This window comes from Hetaerina americana, unplaced genomic scaffold, assembly GCF_022747635.1.
Source record: "Hetaerina americana unplaced genomic scaffold, ioHetAmer1.1.p SCAF_4, whole genome shotgun sequence".
Lineage (NCBI taxonomy): Eukaryota > Metazoa > Arthropoda > Insecta > Odonata > Calopterygidae > Hetaerina > Hetaerina americana.
Genome location: NW_027286985.1, coordinates 37,076,001 through 37,095,555, shown reverse-complemented (window position 1 = coordinate 37,095,555; position 19,555 = coordinate 37,076,001). Strand labels below are relative to the sequence as shown.

The 19,555-nt window shown below is 42.0% G+C and overlaps 1 protein-coding gene across 1 annotated transcript in view; it reads left to right on the top strand.

Annotated features, from left to right (window-relative positions):
• The first annotated feature begins 303 nt into the window (after positions 1-303).
• Positions 304-19,555, top strand: part of LOC139692161 (uncharacterized) — a 129,048-nt gene continuing 109,796 nt past the window's right edge. Inside the window, exons 1-3 of the mRNA XM_071590224.1 lie at positions 304-336; positions 426-558; positions 768-1,052. Coding sequence (XP_071446325.1) covers positions 304-336; positions 426-558; positions 768-1,052 — 451 coding nt within the window. The remainder of the gene's footprint in view (positions 337-425; positions 559-767; positions 1,053-19,555) is intronic.

The following is a 19,555-nucleotide window of genomic DNA, read 5'->3' as shown; positions in this document are numbered from 1 at the left end:
CAAACGTTATCAAGTGCACTGAAATAAGTAAGGTAACCTTTTGTTGTTCCTTACCTACTTGGACTTGTGACCTCACCATAGTTTTAACAGGGAGCTGTAATTTTCTTAATTGTATGTAACATGATATCCGCTAATACAAGAATATATTTAATTTCCAGGAAAGAGGATTGGGTGAAAGTTAAGATGTAAGAATGGTCTAATCTTGTTTGTGCGGTTGGTCCATACTCCTAACGTCGTCGACAATTTGTTCACTGTTGACATCGAATGCGGTGTGGCGTGATAGCCTAGTACGAGTAGTTAACAATGGCTAGTGACCGAAGCTCCGGGTTCATCCTGGTGATGCCATTGATTTAGTCAAACAAAAAGCTGAGTACTTTTCTCAAGTTCCAATTATTTTTGGCAAACCACTTCTTGTTTGTGGAAAGGAACTTGCTCCTTACCCTAAATATATGATTCTTGTACGGGATGAGGCACCAGCGAACTCGCACCTCTCCGATTTAACTGATATTCCCGAAGAAGTTTTTGGGTCGTGTATAGCATTAGTCACGTTCCTCACACGTAAGTAAGTTTGTATAATAAAGTTGTAAATTACTTATTCATGAAATATTAACTATAAACTTGCGTATGAAAGAGACATGTGGAATTCTTACCTTAACACCCCCTCCCAATTATGTGAGCTAACTCTCAACCTAGGTCTTAATAGTTTGTAGTAATGTGTTCCGAAATTCTGTTTGAGTGTGAAGCTGATCGTTTTCTTTCTTCCACAGGCCAGGAGGATGAGGAAGAGGCGGAGGAAGTGGAGGTGAGGAGGAGCTTCAGCACGGCGGCGGGCGTAGGGTGCAGGTTCCCTGGCTCCCCCGCACACAGCTCGGTATCGTTCACCGTGGAGGGAGGCGCGGGCTCTGTGCCCAGAGGGGTTGGATCACCAGCCCGTCTGCCCACCGGCACCGTGGCTACCTACACCTGCGAGCGAGGCTTCGAGCTACTTGGACCCGCGAGGAGGGTGTGTGGCGAAGACGGAAGATGGTCACCTGACGGAATACCCTTCTGTGGTGAGTACAAGGGAATGGATATACCTGTGCCCTGGTCAGATTGCAAGATGGTCATCTCCCGGCGTACAAGCTTGTATTATATAGCTGAGTTATCCTGGGGGTTTTCACCATTCTTCATTTCTGCAAAATTTGCTGTGTCCGACCTGACCCAGGTGCTCTTTCAGAGCCACATCCTCATACACATCCTTTCTTGCAAGCACCTACGAGGGAGTTTGGAAGGGATGTTAGGTTAGCCTTTATAAATTATTACATTTTGGTGATTATTGGTCCCCAAGCAGTTGTATTTTTGGGAATTTCGAATTTCGTACGTGATAAATTGCCTAATTGCCAAATTTTGTTTTGCGTAAACCAGCTGTGTTCGAGGGAAAACAGCTTCCTTAAATCTTTTGCCCGGCAGACTACTTAATCCTCTAACTTCTCTTCGTTATCTTACCGACGAATGTAGTACGAGGATAAAATTATTGCATCTATACTCGCGTTAAACTTGGTTAAATTTACATGGCTTTTATTTTTCTAATGATTTGCCTCGAGCGTAATCTACTTGCCTCCAAGGCTTTAAACTAAGGCTTTCAAATTAAAATGTGACGTTCCTGTTGATAACGCATAACGATTCTTCGGGAAACGGACGGCTTTTCGTTAAATCTTTTGAATTCCGTAATTAGGTACTTCTGTTTTTTCTGTCCCATTTTGGGACCCTTCACACATTAGGATTGGCAAATATGCGAAGCATGTGTATTTTGGTCAAATTCTGAGCAGCGCGAAATAGTGCGACCCTCTATAACTACATGTTTCGATTATCCAATTACTCGTTGAATGAACCTGTTTTTTATTAACTTAGCTCGACCTTTGAACCTAGCTTGCGAGCTCGTATTTCTGGGATACAAAAGCCCCGAATACGGCGAACGTGTTCGGTATCGAAACAGAAGACAAAAATGGAGTTGCATTAGTCAATTCACTATATTCTCTCTTTATGATCCCTCTTTCCTCCCCTTCACCCAACACGCCGTGCCTAAACCTAGCCTAAATTGAGCCCTCATTTAGGGCGGCCATGGCTGCTTCCATCGCGCTTGCGGGCGACTTTCTAAATCATAGTGTACCGCCCGGTTTTAGTTAGTTACATTTTGGGGAAGCAGCTGGTAGAATGAGGTCTAAGGACCGCCATGCGGCCGTCGCTAATTTAGGACGAGCTGAGGCTCACTATTCAGGTCGGTTGTGAGTTGACTCGTTCAGCACCCACAGTCTTCATTGTTTTCGTCTCGGTGGTAGTTTTAGCATACGTAAGTGTTACCTTGCGTTGCCTTATGTACAGATTTACCACCTGAACGGTCTTTGAGAACTATTTTCGTACTTGAGTACTTCTGAGGTCTTTTCTTCTGCACGTTTTGTCCACGCACGGTCCACCAAAATTATCTATCTGTATTTTTTGAAGTTCTCTCGTTTAAAATTAAAGTGACCTCATCCCGTTTGTACCAAACGTTTTTCATTTATTCAGAGACCCTGCGTCACCGTAATGATCTCCATTAGACAAATTTCACCTGCAGTACGATTTGGTCCTATTAAGTGCATACATGATCTGAAGCCGAATGCTAATTAATAATGTTTACTTGGCTTGAATATGGAAAAACAACCTAAAACGGGCTCAAGTAATAGGAAAACAGCAACTAATCCATTTCATGTAGGGAAAAATGTAATTTTGGTATGAAAAGGAATTGGGTCTAGGAGTAACGGTGAGTGCAGATCGGCCGGACTTCTCCACGCTCGTTTTTCGCCACTTGTGCATGCGCGCGTGCATTGGTCCTCGCACTATTCTGTTAAGAAAAAGAACGAAATGAAAGGTTGAAGAGGATAGAGGAACATACCTTTCCGCCCGAAATATAAGTACGAATGAGGGGAGGAGGAAGGGGTGGGCCGGGGTGACATGTCGCGGCGCCGGCAGCGCCCGCAGTGGGAGGAGAGGGAGGCAGGAAGGGATAGGGACGGAGGGGGGAAGTCACGGTCACGGGGTGCCAGCGTACGTTCTTCCAGTCTTATCCATCTTCCCGTCCCTTCCTTCCTCTCACTCGTTCTACCTCTCCCATTTCATCTCTTTCCCCACCTCGCCGAACCTTCGCCCAGTTCGTTCACGCTTTGGTGGTCGCCGAGGGAACGGAGGGTGCGCTCCGCCGAGGGCCCGGTGCTCATGACACGGTGGGCGGCCATTGGCCATGCCCACACACGTCTCCGCAGCGGAGATGATGACCAGCAGACCACGACGGGTCACTCACTCTCTTTCTTCCATTCCTTCTCCTCCTCCTTTCCCTACCTTCTTCCCGCCGGGACCTGGGTTGCCCGAAGAACAAAATTGAAAAAAATAATGCCAATCCATTCGCGACGCCTATTGCCTCTCTCAAATATGGTCTTTCTTTTTTGCTCCTTTCTCATGTTAGTGAAACAGTGCTGTTCCATAATTTCACTCTTAACGTCCTTATTATGACGCGAATGTACCGCTGAAATAGTTGGGGAACGTTCGCCACTTTCATTGTGATAACGAAAAAGTTTCAGTTCTCCAAACCCACCAGATTACGGTAACTCAAAAATTCAAATACTTATTTGGCGGTTGAATGTAAAATTATTAAGAGGATTTTATCATTTTTAAAGTTTTCAAACATTTTGCCAACAAAATAGTGAAGAGCAAGAAAACACGTAATTGACAAAAATACTATAATTACAAGAAATTGCGGGAGTAGCCGCGACAGTAACTTTTAACGGATTGGCCTCGTATCCCGGTCAAGGCGAATGATTTTTACTCTCTAAAATAGTACTGAAATGCTCAGCACGAAGACTCCCATAGTTACTTTCCCATTTATATCGCAGTCATGTAATTATAAAGACTACCGTTTTTATTTTCTGATGTCTCTAAAATCCAAGCGAATACTTTCCCCAGATCTCCCAAAAATTAATCAAGTGACGAATCTTCATGCATGTGACTAAAAAAAGAACAAAACGTGGTCTTCCTATTTCTCAGATTGTAATTTTTTTCTTTAGCACTTGAATACTAGAGCGTTCTACCTGCTTATACTTTTTGCACCCAGCTATTAATCACAAATTGAACTTCTTCAATGAGACCTTTAGATTGGTTCAATCATTGATTATTACGCAGCAATAGCCACATTTATCAGAGTTATACCATCCATGGATATTTTTATTATGAGAAATTGAGGATGTTATTTTCCATATATTCCCGCCGAACATCTATTTATTTCTTCAATTCACTTAAGGCTTTAACGCGCTCTGTGAGATCCACGAAAAAACAGGTGAAATGAATATTGTGCCCGTCAAATCCGGTATTATGGACATTTTTTTCGTAATTTCAAGTAATGACTGCGTGGATGGCGTCGTCGACGGTAAAGAACCACTTTGTTTTTATCACCTTTTGAAGTTTCCTTTCGGCGATGCAATTTTTCTTCTTTGCTCCTTATTTTCTTTTTCTTCTTTGAAAAAATCAATGAATGCCACATGAATGTTATATACATGTACACTGAATATACACTCTGCTCCGAGTGCACGTACCATAATGGAATCGTAACTTAGTAAAAACAATTATATTTCAAATTGTCACATGGGATGGTACATTTTTTAAGCTCTTTAGTGGAAATAGTTGTTTCTCTCAAATGCCGATTGGCGATTTGAGAGTAAGCGGTTTTCATCGGAAGGACTTTGATCTTTTTTGCTCGTTTTTTTAACTTTTTGGAATTGTGGGTGGTCCTCGCATCTTCCGGGATTGCCTGGGTAAACGGCATCGTTCACGTCAGGCACCTTCTATACGCTAGTGACAGTCGGCCACGGTTACGGGCTTGATATATTAGGATTCAAATGACGCTGGGTATTTCCTAAACTATCCACATCTTTCGTTTTGGGTTCATCCTCCAGGCACCCCGCAATATCTTTAAATTGAAAATTTAAAACCTTTAACAAAGCAAATATCTTCAGATGGGACAGCTTTCCCTAACTTCCATCGATGCTTGTGAGTGAAACCATACTACCTTGATCGAAAAGTTCCCGGAATAACCACCGTGTGGCGCTCCCATCGTTCCGATTTGAGTTCTGTTTTTTTTGTTAAATTGGTACATCTGTTGTTGATATTCCCTTTAAATCTTAGTGTCATAACTTGACATTTGCAAAAGTTACGGTCGGTTTTCGGTATGTCCATCAGTGCTTCCTGCGATTTTTCCATTACTTCCTCTCGGCTGCTAAAACGCGTTCCCCGTAATGGTTTTTTAACTCGATTGAACAGAAAGAAGTCACAGGGAGCCAAATCAGGTGAATTCGGTGGCTGTTGGATGGTATTTGTTGCATTTTTCGTCAAAAAATTACGAATAATGATAGCACTGTGCGACGGTGCGTTATCATGGTGCAAAATCCACGAGTTTTCTGCCCACATTTCTGGTCTCTTTCGGCGAATTGCTTCACGCAAACGTCTCATAACGCCCAAATAATACTCTTTGTTTACTGTCTGGCCTTCTGGCAAAAATTCATGATGCACTACACCGTTGTAATCCATGAAAACCGTCAGCATTGCCTTCTTTTTTGACTGAAAACGACGTGGTTTTTTTGGTCTCGGCTCATTTGGTGAACGCCATTCACTTACCTGATGTCTGGATTGCGTGTCGTACTCATAAACCCACGTCTCGTCTCCAGTAATGATCCTTTTGATGAATGTGGGATCGGATTCAGCCTCGCAAATCATGTCTTTTGCGACGTCAACACGGTCTCTTTTTGCATGAAATTGAGGTCTTTTGGAACCAACTTTGCTGCTACACGACGGAAACCCAAATCATTAACCACAATGTCTTGGGCGGATCCATAGGCAATGTTCAAGTCCTCCGCTATTTCTCTGATGGTTAATTTGCGGTTATTGACCAACATTTCTTTTACTTTATCAATTTTTTCACCGACTTTCGATGTCGATGGTCTGCCACTGCGTTCATCATCTTCGATTGACTCACGACCACTTCTGAACCGCTCGTGCCACTGGTAAACGACCGTTTTTTTTAGAGAATCGTTGCCGAAACACTTTTCCAACATTTCCAACGTCCGTGCGCCACTAAATCCGTTTTTTACGCAAAATTTAATACAAGTTCGTTGTTGCAAATTTAAATCCATTCCTGCAATTGTAAAAAATCGCCAACACACACAGAGATAGATGTACTCTTGGCTACGTAACTTTTGCAAATGTCAAGTTATGACACTAAGATTTAAAGGGAATATCAACAACAGATGTACCAATTTAACAAAAAAAAACAGAACTCAAATCGGAACGATGGGAGCGCCACACGGTGGTTATTCCGGGAACTTTTTGTTCAAGGTAGTATTTGATATAATTTTAATTCGTAGTCATCAGGATTTTTATCGTAGATTTAATCATTTTTTTATTCGTATTTTTTACCACCGGCCTAAAACAATCCTGATAGTTACATTATAAGTTTGAACAATGAATTTTTCTTGCTCTTTGACGTATAAAAAGCGTTTTGCTCCTAGTTAGTACTAATCACGTATTGTAACCATTACTTATTCTGTTTTATTCGGACAGGCAAAAAAAAATTAAACGTCGTTACGCATTAGAACACATTGCAATTTTAATTGCCGATAATAAAGCTGAAGTAAGCAGCAATTGCTTGGATCTTGGAGTAAAGTTAATCCAGAAACATTTCAATCTAAATTGAATTTAAATAACTTAGGGCAGATATTGTTTTTTCCAGTTGGAATGAAATGATGCCACTAAAAACCCACGCAAGCAAGACTGCAGGGTTCACTGAACGCTGCGCAGTCCTTATTGGGTATCTAGTTCATAACCATAACTTTAAGAACCCATTTTTTGCAGGTAGCGTTGCCCGTAAAACCCCTGGCTACGTGAGAAAATTAAATTCTTTGAGAAACAAAATTAATTAGTTACCAGCAAAAAAAAAGGATAGGAAAACAGTTTATTAATTATCATGCTTAAACGTGATCATTTTTATTCCAATTTGTCCATCTACCACGTGAATGTTTTGAAAACGTAGCCAATCAGTGAGTTTGATGAAACAGATATTTGTTCGTGGGTGCAATGAAGAGTAAGCTAATTTATATTGTACAATTTCTTGATGTTAACTTCAAACCTACGTGCAATTTAATCGACATAATTGTTATTATTCTCATGCGCCTTCAGTTGGCCTCAGGTGTGTGAAGCATTATAAAATATTTTCTCTAGCAAGTCACGATTATGACCATGCGGGAAATAGCTGTTTCCATGAGGTTATTATGGATAGCATAGGAAGGATTTTATCTGTTCCTTTTCAACAATGTGGCCAATAAGCCTTAAGCCTATTTTCTTATGTTCCTCCGTTATCTCGCTCCGAAAGGGCTGAGAAGACAATTATCTATAGCCTTCCTCCTTTAAATCAACTCTTGCGAATGAATTGAATTAGCCACTCGAAGACAATAGGTTGATGTGAGATCCAGAAGGCGTTAGCAAGAACCAAAATTCGACAGTCCCTTTAGGACACAAAGACATTATTGTGCATCTCTCAAGAACTCGTTGAAAACAGCCAACGAGAATATCGGAAGCAACTATTCCCCGACCGATATAACTCATACGATGTAAGGTTGAGGTTTTGAGGAGCCAGGGATTGGTGCGATCGAGATCGACGAAAAAAACGAGGTCACTTTTGCCTTTTCTGCCCGATAGAAGCAATGGTTCTGACAAGTGAGAAGCATTCTCTTCCGAAAATTCTTTTAAATTTCATTCAAGATTTGGTGGGAATCGGATCTAGTTCCTCGGGGAATATGTTATTGTTATACTGGCTAGGGAAGGACATTTCTGGATTTCGATTAGTTCCTCCGAAGGCGAATTACTTGGGGATTTCAACGCTTGGTTAGAAACAGCGCGACATCCCGCTGGACGGTATCAGTCTCACTGGCCCACCAAGTTTCTTCCCAAGTGCGTGGGCATATCCCGTTTCCTTGGGTCATACACCCGGATAGCCATTGGTCCATCTGTGACAAGCAGAAATTTTTTGTACCACTAATGAAGAGTTCCACGCACCTTGTAAATTTACCAGTTTATTGTCACTGTTTTTTAGGATTCATGTCACATTTTTGTGGCAGTGCATGAATATCAATACCATAATGCATAAGAATAACCTAGAGGAAGGTAATACGTACTTGCAAATATATTCTTCAGAACTCATCTCCAACCTATGAAAGTTACCGTGCAGAAGTATAAGCTAAAAAATCAACTCTTAATTGAAATCCCGTCTAAGAATGTTATGTACCTACATTCCGGGCGATTTCAAAATTGTCCATGATACCATGGCGATTTTGTGATTAAATTTAATCTGATCAGTGCGGAAAGCTATGGTAAAAATAAGAAGCGGTGTCGAAGTATACGAGTACATTGTTTTGAAACGCGCATAAAAATTCGTAATTAAAATTTTTCAGGAATATTTCTTCATCGCTACACTTGTCGGTCATAATAGAAGAATCACAGCATATAAGTGGCAGTAGCTATACGCTGACATGCCAATGCAGAACACTTTATTTGCAACCTCGCATCTAGGTACCATTTCTCTCTAAGTCGGAGCTGAGTCCCACAAGAAAGAGATAACTCCTTCTTCTGGGGTACTATTTTCCCTCATAAATCATTAATGTGCAATTGATGATTCTTATTTCTCATAATCTCTCATGACTGTTTCTCACATAATTGGATATAAACATAGTAAGATTCTCACAAAGATTGAAATAGAGGTACATGTTTCGTACTTAAATAAGACTGCACATGCAAAGGGAATAATTTCAAGAAATAGCCCTTATTCCAGATGTTTGCGAAAGAAATAGCATGCGTCCTCGAACGATCGTGGCGTATCAATTCCATTCTCGGAAGGAAATATCGTTTCGCCAACGTTTAAATCGATTTCTCGAGGTTTAGGTCAGCACCTGCACGCCTCATATGATCCGTTTGCACCAAGGAATCACCCTTTATTTACCCATCCGCTTTACGATAAATTGCTTCTTCGATGGCGGAGGGAAATGAATCCGCGGACGAACATTTTCGATGACTCATGCGTACTGAAAACCAACAATCATAAAAGTCCGTTATTATGACGTAATGGGCCACGGAGCTGGGTCGGTCCAAGGAGGAAATGTTGGACTCCGTCCGTTCCGACACGCGAGGGACTCCGGGCTCCAATCGCTCGCGGAAGCATCATTACCTAGCGAGGAAGTGTGTTGTGTCGAGGATCTGAGGGGAAAGGCTGGGGTGGGGATGCGCCGTTCGTCCTTGCGAAGGGGTGGAAGGGCGTCGCGCGCGTAGGACGAATCCCTCCCATTTGTGGGTGCGTGCATGCCTTAGGAGAGGGAGTGTTGGGTGCGGGTAGGGGAGATTTCGAGGGAGGAGGGGAAGGGGTTAGAAAGACGAGAGAGTGGGCTGGTCTTTCGAGGGAATACGTCCGCATTCCAAGGACCCCTCCCTCCCACCAATGATCCATGTTCATCTTCACCCCCTTACAGCGCGTTCCAACCGCCGCTCCCCCGTCCCTCTCCTTAATCCTCATTCAACCTCTCATACCCCTCCTCCCGAGGCAGCAATCCCGGCGCAAATCTCCGAAGCTGTGACGCGGCATCTCCAACCCCTCGAGGGCAAAATCATTGGTTGACCTTGACCCCGGTTTACACCTGCGCGAGAGGGTGGCGACTGATGACGGGGATGGAGAGGGAGGAGCAGAAGGAGGTGAAGAATAAAATGAGAAAAATTAAATATACTTGCCCGACCGTTCGTCACACACTTGACTCCGCTCACGAGACCATTATTGGATTTAACACCACTGGTAACGCGCCCGATACCTTTCGTAATTTCGCAAATACGCTTGCATAAGTAGGAGATTCTAGGGGTTTTCATCTACTTTCCCCCGGGGAATTTTTCCGAGTCAACTATTGATATTCGACGATAGCAGCTTCACAATCGTAGCTTACATATATCATTCTAATGACACCCATATTGATGTTTAAATATTTAAAAGTCAGGAACCATTAGCACGTGCTCATCAATTTGCTTTCAGTTCAAAGCAAATGTTCAACCATACGGCCAAAATGCCCTGAGGTGGTAAAACCCCTGTGGGTGATTTCTAGACCCAACTATGACTCTTGATAAAAATTTGTTCCATCAGGTAACATGTGTCCCTCCCTCTTCAATACATTTCTATCGGTCATGTGGATGGACTTTAATTGAACGAAATGATCCGATAAGTCGTGTTTTATTTTTTGACATAGTTAAAATTTCTTTCGGTATTAATTTCTTTAAAAATTATCACCCATATCCACGATGTACCACATGGGTTTTCGTTGATTCAGAAGACATTTTAGGTTAAAATACCGTGACTGAGTGACCTACATGAAATTTACTTTTTTTTACGATGTTCTGAAAAGTTGTATATCGACCTCGAGCTCCACTTTGAGGGACATGCACCGACTCATATCCCCAATATTTCCCTAAGGGGGCATGATCTAGGGAGATATCCATGAGTAAATGGTTTTAATTCTGAAAAAATTGGTCTTTCCGAGAAAATCTACTTTCAGTGATAATTTATTTTGACTTGGAAATCCTGAAATTCCAGTCTACTAAAAGATTTTTAATTCAAGTCACTGGCTCGCAGGTTTCGCTGCGTAAACATTAAGCACACATTATCCCTATGTGCTCAGGTCGGAACGTGGCGAACTTTCACGCATTGATAGTTTTTCCCGTATTCGATTGTCAGGGGAGTATTTTTTTAGCTTGGTCTGTCAAACAAAGCCCTTGGTAATTCTAGGCTCATCCAAATTGAAATCCATTTTACTCACAGTCCTCTTGCAGGATGGTAGTGTGGAAATATTGTCTGGAAAAGGTGACATTTTATCATTTTAATTGTGCCATTTTATCAGTCAGATCATTTTTCAAACTGTGACGAGTTTACGAGTGCATAACGGGAAAATCCAATTACGTTTAAGTTAAATGATAATGCAAGGCTAATTTCCAAGAAATTCCCTATTATGGGAAAGATTCCTGTTTTTCAATGAACTTTTCTGAACTGAACTGAATGCCTTGGTCAGGATTCTCGTCTTTATTGTTATTGTCTTTATATACTTTGTTGAAAATTTAGAGTGATTGACTGTCGAAATATAAGAATAGACAGGTGACATGAGTTACAGATTCAGGTATGATGTGATGAAACTGTTCCATAATAACAGAGACGAAGATTAACAGCCTTCTTCTCTGTTATACATGTGATATTTTGGGTTTCTCTTAAGAGTAGTTACCCGTTTCTTACCACTGATGGCACATCATGTTTAGATTTTATAGCTTGAGTCTTGAATGGAGGTTAACCTGTGCGTGGGAAGTATTTCCTTTTGCTCCACAGAAAAAAATCCAAGAAATGTTGTAGATTCGAAACAACTGTAAGTATTTTGGGTGCCTTTGAAAAAGAACTATGGAGAGTTCGGTCCTGGTGACAAAATCGGCAAACATATTGATAGCAAAGCCTTCACTTAACGCATTCGATGTCGCTTGTTGAACGATGAGGTTTGGTACAACTCGGTATTATGCGGCTTGTGGTAACACTTGTGGTATAGTGCCATCAATACGGAGTGGTTAGCGCATGGGATGGCGAGAATACAAACTAGCCCTCAGGGAGTCGTGAGAGGGTGGGGGGAGGGGAGGAGGGTGGGCATGTTAAGAGGAGGAGGAGGTTGCGGGGGTTTGGGAACCAGTATCATAGAGAGGGGGAAGGTGAGAAGGGGGGAACGTCCCTAGAGGCTGGAGGATAGTCCCTCCCACCGGGGAGTGGGAGAATTCACCTTAAAGGTTCTTTTTTTACCGTTATCTCTCAGCCTCCTTCGCCTCAGGCCGCCGCCTCCTCACACCCCTTCCCCTTCTCACACAACCCCCCCTTCCCCAGAGGGGGGTTTTTAGAGTTCGCTTGGACTCGACGGCTTCGCTTTTGCGCCGCGAGTATTTGCGTGCGTGCGTTCGCGTGGGAAGCTAATACTTGAGGTCGATGGGAGTTGCGTGCGTGCGTTCGCTTGCCGAAACCGACGCAGCATACCTCCGCGAGGACCCACGCACACGGCACAACGGGTTCTCGATCCCTCGGACCCTTACCGCCGCCCCCCCTCCCAACACACATCCACCACTCCCGCCCTCACCACATACCCATCCCTCTCTACAGTTTTTTTCTTCCACCAACGTCACCTCCCTCCCCCTTGATATTTCGTTTTTTTTTATCGTCACCGACTCGTTTCGTTCCAACCGAGCCCAAAACTGAAAAAAAACTCCTCGGCCCCGGTGACCCAACCCTCGGTGTCGCCATGCTGAGTATCATCGGTGTTCCTCCAATAAATCCAAGAGACCCATCTCCGCCTCTCCAACTTCGGTTCACATCGTGAGCTGGAGAGACCCTCGCGTACAAGTAAAGTGAATCTTTTGGTTTTTAGTTGACAGTGCTCATCCTACCTGGTAATCTACCTCCCCTACAGCTGGCGATGGTTAATCGGCATGATCGCTTTAGAAGAATTCTACCGTTAAATTGGGCGTAGGGGAAAAGAAGGGAATTGATGAATCTCAATAACGATACAATTACAATGCTTTAGTTACTCCAAGGGCAACTTATATAAATGTCTCGCATAGTATTAAGGAATAGCCTTAGGTTTTCCGTAAAATAAAAGCTTCATTAAGGCTACCAGTAATCGAGTATTAGCTATGCACCACAAACAGCGATTCAGTATTGATGCAAAAAAATGCAAAATTGCAGTTTTTTTCCAGTCTGTTTCGCTGTAAACCCCGGGAAATACGATGAAATAGGATTAACCCATATTTGATGCTAGTGTTAATCGCTTCAAAATTCTTTCAATTGCGCCGTTTTCCGCCGTCTTGGGCGGATTAACAAAAAGATTTAGTGCGAGGGTGCGAAATTAAAAGTTCAGTAAGTTTATTTTCATATTATTGCATCAGCACTTAACTATACTTTATCTAAGGTGATCTGGTCCCTGGAAAAGTCTAATCACTGTCTTTACTTGGAAAAATAGGAGGCTTTAAGTGGTTGTCACTGCGGACTGATATAAATAATGGCTATTTGGCTCTTCCAACTGCGAGCACCGGATTTATTTTGAAAACCTTGGATGCCAAAGAGAAAGGAACTGGTCTTCATGTGCCGGGTGCTTGATTTCACACGCCGTTGGGCTTATGAGAGGAGCCGTTGCCTATCAAACCAACTTCCGGATTGACGACTAAGTTTAAAAAAATGTAAGAAGGATGAATCATCAAAATCGAATCACGTAACTCGGACAGAAGAGGGCTGTGCGAATTTTATGATGTGCGAATTTGTATGATAAAATCACAGTTGCTATTTTTACTTACGCCACACCAGTTACAGTTGTTTGATGTCAATATATACTTTTATTGAATTTATTGAAATTATCTTTATGCTAACATGTTCCTAAGCTTCCAAAGGCACAGCTTAATTGAGTATGATCAAGAACATTCGGAAAGTTTGTACATTATTTTTTTAAAACTTTATAATACAAAAATTTGAAGCTATTAGCTCGTTGTATATTAAGTGAGTAAACGTACGGATATTAAAATTCCTATCCCTCGCGATGACTTGTAGAACCTTTAATGTAATTAGTGTAATTAATTATACATCATATCATCACCTGGAAATAATCATTCTCCATATTATTATCATCTCCATATATGTTATTATTTTGGGTAATCTCCAGTAATATCACGAAGCATCGATTATTCAATCCGCGTAAGGGGTGGTCTGTATTCTCTTTGTACCCGAAACAAATCTCATTCTAGTTTATTTTGATAAACCTACTGCTCTTAACTTTATTCTCATAACAATTTTCGAAAGGATTGCGCATTTATCCTATAAATGCAATACAGTGCAATGGTTAGCACCTTCTAACAATTGACTAAGAGAGTTTTAATCGTTTTTATTGTGACCACCTGCTCCAAAATGGGACTGGGAAAAGCTTGTGCGTGTGAATGTTTATTGTGAACCAACCAAAGGATATTATCTCTTTTACTTCGCAATTGCATCACACTTAATATATTATATAATCAATGAATACTTCGGAGAGACTTACACGAAGCACATGGGAGACTTACGTGTAACGAAGCGATGGGTAACTGACGGTTTCTACTGCATCAATTCCTATTTGTCTAAAATTCCATCTACCCTTTCCCCTAGTCTTATCTTGAATGGACGTAATATTTCTTGTATCGCGGCCGCCTTCCGAAGCTCATTTTATATAGTACATGTCGCCACGCTTATCACCATATCCATTATTTTTACGACATGTAAGTACCTGCCTTGTTATGTTTTAACCACTTTCTTGAAGGTAGCCTAAAACGAATGTCAGACCGTTGTCAAGGTGTGTGAAAGTCACCTCTCAATTCATCCCCTGACGTAATATTACCATTTTTCTCCGCACAATAACGAATCCCTCCTCTCCTTGTAACCTTCACACCACTCGCGTTCCATTTCTCACCATCCCGAAACCATTTTTTGTTCCTTGGAGATACAATCGACTCTCCTGTGGCTCTTTCGTGGTCTCTTCATTCTATCTCCGCCTCTCCGCTCCCCATGCCGACGGATTTTTGTGATAAATCGTATAGGATTCCCACTGGACAAATTGGTTCTTTTATCAACCTCGAGGCAGGAATCCTCTTGAGAAATGTTAAACGATTTCCATTGTACTTCAACGTGAGAAACCAAATCTCAATTGAGTTCCTTCGTTTGATACTGCTTCAAAGCCTAATCCATTGACTTGATTATGACTGCATTCCGTTAGGGTAATTAATGTTTCATCTAACCTTCGGGGAAGAAATTATTCCCCTCCACTTAAGATTAATGTACGAAAGAAATCATGTTGATCGTCGGAACGATCAAAGGGTGCTATTTTTAAGCGGCAAATATGATTCATCTTCATTTCTGATTCTCGATCTTAATGTCTAAAGTTAATATGTCACTGTACTTCCGCATACTTCTTTTTAGATTCATGGAGGCCATTATTTTGAGATAATTTACATATGAAGTGGCACTCAACATTCGTTATTCCGTGCCAAAGTTGTGTGTTACGGAATCTGAGTCATTCGTCATGGGTACATCAGATCGGTATGGAGTTTTGGTGTCATATCGCTTCATACCGCAAGGGCAAGATGAAGCTGTAATTATCACTACGTGCAGGATCTAGATCCAGACGAAAGGGTCATTAATCAACACCCATGCTTTTTCAAACTTGAAATGCATGCGGGCTCATCTCATAAAGCAATATTTTTATTCAAGGCTTCTTATTAAATAATATTAATGAATGAATCAAGGGTAAACTCACGCACATTGTTGGTTATTTTAGGGTAAAATCACACACATTGTTGGTTATTTCTGTAGAATTTAAATCCAACGATTTGGCTAGTTACAGCAATTTGAGCAGTATCGTGAGACGGGAATCAATTCAAAACAACGAAGTGTACCGTGAAAGTCATGTCACAGTACGTAGTAGGAGATATATCATTGATAAAAGATAACTCTCCGCGGAAAATTGAAATTATAAGAAAATTATGGCAGCCTAAAAAACTCATATAATGCACGGGCGCCGTTTAATAGTATATCGTATATGAGATAGCATAGGGTTTACATAATCTACAAATCTACAAAAGAAGATGATTTTGTATAAGGTTCATCGTGCGAGAGAGTTTGAAAACAGACTGTTTTCAAACTTTCTAGCAGTTTCGGATGTTCTGGTATGTCTTCGTTTACGGATCCATAACTTTTCCGCCGGGGAACATGGGTACATCTAACAGCGACGATCAACCTTAGGCTAGTTCCTTGCGCGTCTCTCGTTGCACTCAACCCTTGGAATCGAATTGCTGCATATGCGGTATTGATTGTGATACTTAATGCTTGTTGTCTTCTGTACACCTTTCTTGATAGAATGAATTATGCCCATCATGCAATGTGGTGCCTGTTACATGCCGTATTCACCGCAAGGTGGTTGCACGCAATTAGTTCTCTCGTTTATCTCGCCGTCTTGACAGCGACGGAGGGAACGCTTTGAAGCTACTCTGGTGGTTCACGGAAGAATACATATGTCACTTCAAGAATGAATTACCTTGTCTGTCTATTCACTGATGACTTCAGGGTGTTTTCGCATTTACAACCGTAAATGAATCCTTTTGAATTTTGCTCTTGGCTCTTATGTTACAGTATTTAGGCGCATTAGTATTTCAGCACGTCACTAAAATTGTACGTCCAATTTTAGTGATGCGCTGAAAGTAAATATGGCTTCACGTTTACTAAACATTAATTTCAATTAATGCGTTTTAGATATTCAACGTAGTTTATTTCCGCTGAAGGTCTTTTCTAAAAGGTACGAGAAAAGTATGTTCATGTCAAAAGTATGTATTCAGTGATCTTAGAAATCTTCCTTGGCATCAATGAATTTCAAACCACGTGAAAATGTTGCATACCTGTTTTAACTATGCATGTAATTATATTTAAGGAGGATCAGTTATCGGAGCTCCAGGCGCTCAGTAGGCCAGTTTATTCAGTAAATCTATATTTTCGCCAATCCTTTGAAATCGTAGCCCGAAGGCGCTCGGAGTTATGTCACGCAATATTTGGTTATACTATTTTCACAGAAATATATGATCGGGTAGGTCTTTCTTTTTCACAAGCGAGTCACCAAGGCTACTATTAAAGTCACCAACCATTTACTATTATTGTTATTGGTAACCTAATGTTTAAGGCATGTTTTTAGATAAAAACAAGCTGAAGTTATCTAAATTTCATAGCTTTGTCTAACAAGACTAATCCTGATATCCCGCATGACATTTAACTGTTCTTAAATTCCACAAATTTCCACCTTCTTTCATTCCACCCCACATGCCTATCCTTTTTCTCCCCTACCCAGCGTTCTCCCCTCTATCACAGTCTATAATATTTCATCCTCAATTAAAATGTTCTATATAAACCTCTCTTGCCCCCTTAGAATTTCTATCAACAATCCTTTCTCCTACTCCGCCACTCTAGTACTTCATTCATTTGTTTACCTTTGCGTCCTTTCTATCTTTTCCAACCTTCTTCACACTCACATCTCAAAAGCCTCCTCTCTGCGACTAAAATTTTGCATTAACCATCATGTTTCCAGACCGCGCTCCATATTAAAGTTTTAAAGAGTTTTTATATCCTTATTCAGCATTCCTGTCATCAAATACTTCCTCCTTGTGATAGATTGTTGGCCTAACGTAATTCTTCTTCCAATGTCCACGCTACTTTAACCACATTGGTTGGAAACACTACCAAGATACCTGTTAGATAAGACCTGTTCCTCTAGTGTGTGCCCTCCTTGCAAGCCAGTGTCAGTGGGAAAAAGTATGTTATTGATGTTTTAATGATATTTTTAATCAATGGAAAGATTGGAGAGGATACATTACAATAATCGCATTAGCTTCTCCATGCGTGGCTAATAAACAATCACCAGAACGAAAGATTCTCTCAATTCGTTCCGACATTTTACCGCTTCAGATAGTAGTGATCAAAGATCGTAAAAAGCTATCTTTCAACCAGGAAGTAAGGTCTTTCATATACTGATATACTCAGGTAAACTTTTATTGCGTTTCTTATAAAATTAAGAAGAATGCAGTCATTGCTGTCGCCTATTAATAGTGTATGTTATCTTATTAAATATGGGAAGTAGTTTTGAGGGGAGGCGACCGACAGCTAAGGTCATTTGCGCCATAGGGGATGGACAGGAAAGGATGAAGGGTGGAGAGAAACCCGGCGTCGGCATTAGCCTACTCTTTACGAAAGGCGCCAAGGGGTCCGCAGTTTAACGTCCCATCCGACGGACGGCGTACTCACTCAAAGTGCCCTCCACAAAGCACCTCAAGTAGGGATCGAGATACCTCTGAAAAATATTCAACACCGCCGGGATTTGAACCCGCGCCCTCAGGGTGGGAAGCCAGTACGTTAGCCCCCGCACCATCTCGATCCCCCTTATTAAATATGTTTATATTTTGTGCTGCTCACAGAACTAATCACGGGAACTTTGTATTTGAAATTTTATTGCTACGGTAGTACTGAATCAAATTTTTAGCAATAACCATTGAGTCAATCCCTATAATTGTGGTGAAAATACCCGGAATCACGGTAGATTCTTTATGGATTTTTTAAATCACTCTCCTTGTGCGATTGATGGCAATGCCAAATCAGCACGAATGCTATTTTAAGGATAGGACATTCCAACTGCAGTTTCTGGAATCTGCATCCATAAAAAGTGATGGAAATGTATCCGCCTATGCGGTGATTTCTCACCTTCAGCGCGAAGCCCTCGTGGATGGCGAGAACCTAGCTTTGAGCGTAACGGTAAAAATTCAATGCTAGGGACAAATTTATGGTAGTGAGAAGTGTGCAAATGTTTTTATCCGTCCGTTATAAATATATAAATAGACTCCTTTTTCAGTTGGGAGAAGCTGTTAGTCCGCTTCTCCTTGCGCTCGGGAGAGGATGGAGACATGCGATTGATCCTTACTACATTCTTGGCGAAGGGATGGAGGGTCGAAATTCCCGAGTTCACTGTGACATCCACACACTTCTCCCTCCCACTCTCTCCCGACCCCCACTTCGACCGCTGAGCAAGCCACCGTTAAAATCTCTCTAGCCTCTTTTTTATATCTATTCCTCAGGAAAAAAACTCTTGGGTTTCCTTAAATCTTGCAATCTCAACCTCCTCGAAAAGGTTGCCTCGCTTTTCCTTTTCGCCTGAACGACCATTCCAGCAACAAAAAAGGCGCTCTCCGTGAAGGAACATCTTGGATCTTTCGAGAAGTTACCTGCTGGGCCTCTGTTCTCCGACCGTCCTTCTGACTGTTTCCTCTTGGCTCGACCGGGTCTGTCTGAATGGTAATTCCTTCGCGGCATTCTCTCCCTCGAGAGCCCAACTTATAACCATTTTGTATCCTATTCCTTTCAAAGTTCCAAGCTGTCCAGAGCCCTCCCATGCCACTACGTTTTACGACCGCTGTCCGGTGAGATGGACAACTCGACAACCACCCACCCTTCAAATTTCCGCCGTATTTACCCGTGAGACAGCGGCCCTGGTATAATCTCCCCGGCCGGACGCTGGCCGTAGGAGCGTGGGAGAGGAGACCTGGTTCCTCCGGAGGAATGGATTTCTGGGCGTTATCGTCGAAGCACTCAATGCTTCCTTCCGTTCCTACAGTGCCGATGGTGAACATCCCGTCATCAAAGCCTTTCATCAGGTCCATAAACTGTCCACAGTTTACGTTACGGCGTTTTATGCCAGTCATGTACGCCGAATGTTAACGCGAGCCCCTCGGGGCCTTTGAGGGACTGTCGGGAGTGAGAGCCAGGAGATGTGCGGTAGAGGCGGAGATCGGTTGGTTGGTCAACCCAGACCTATCCCAAAAAGCGGATGGGCTGTTTACTCACCCC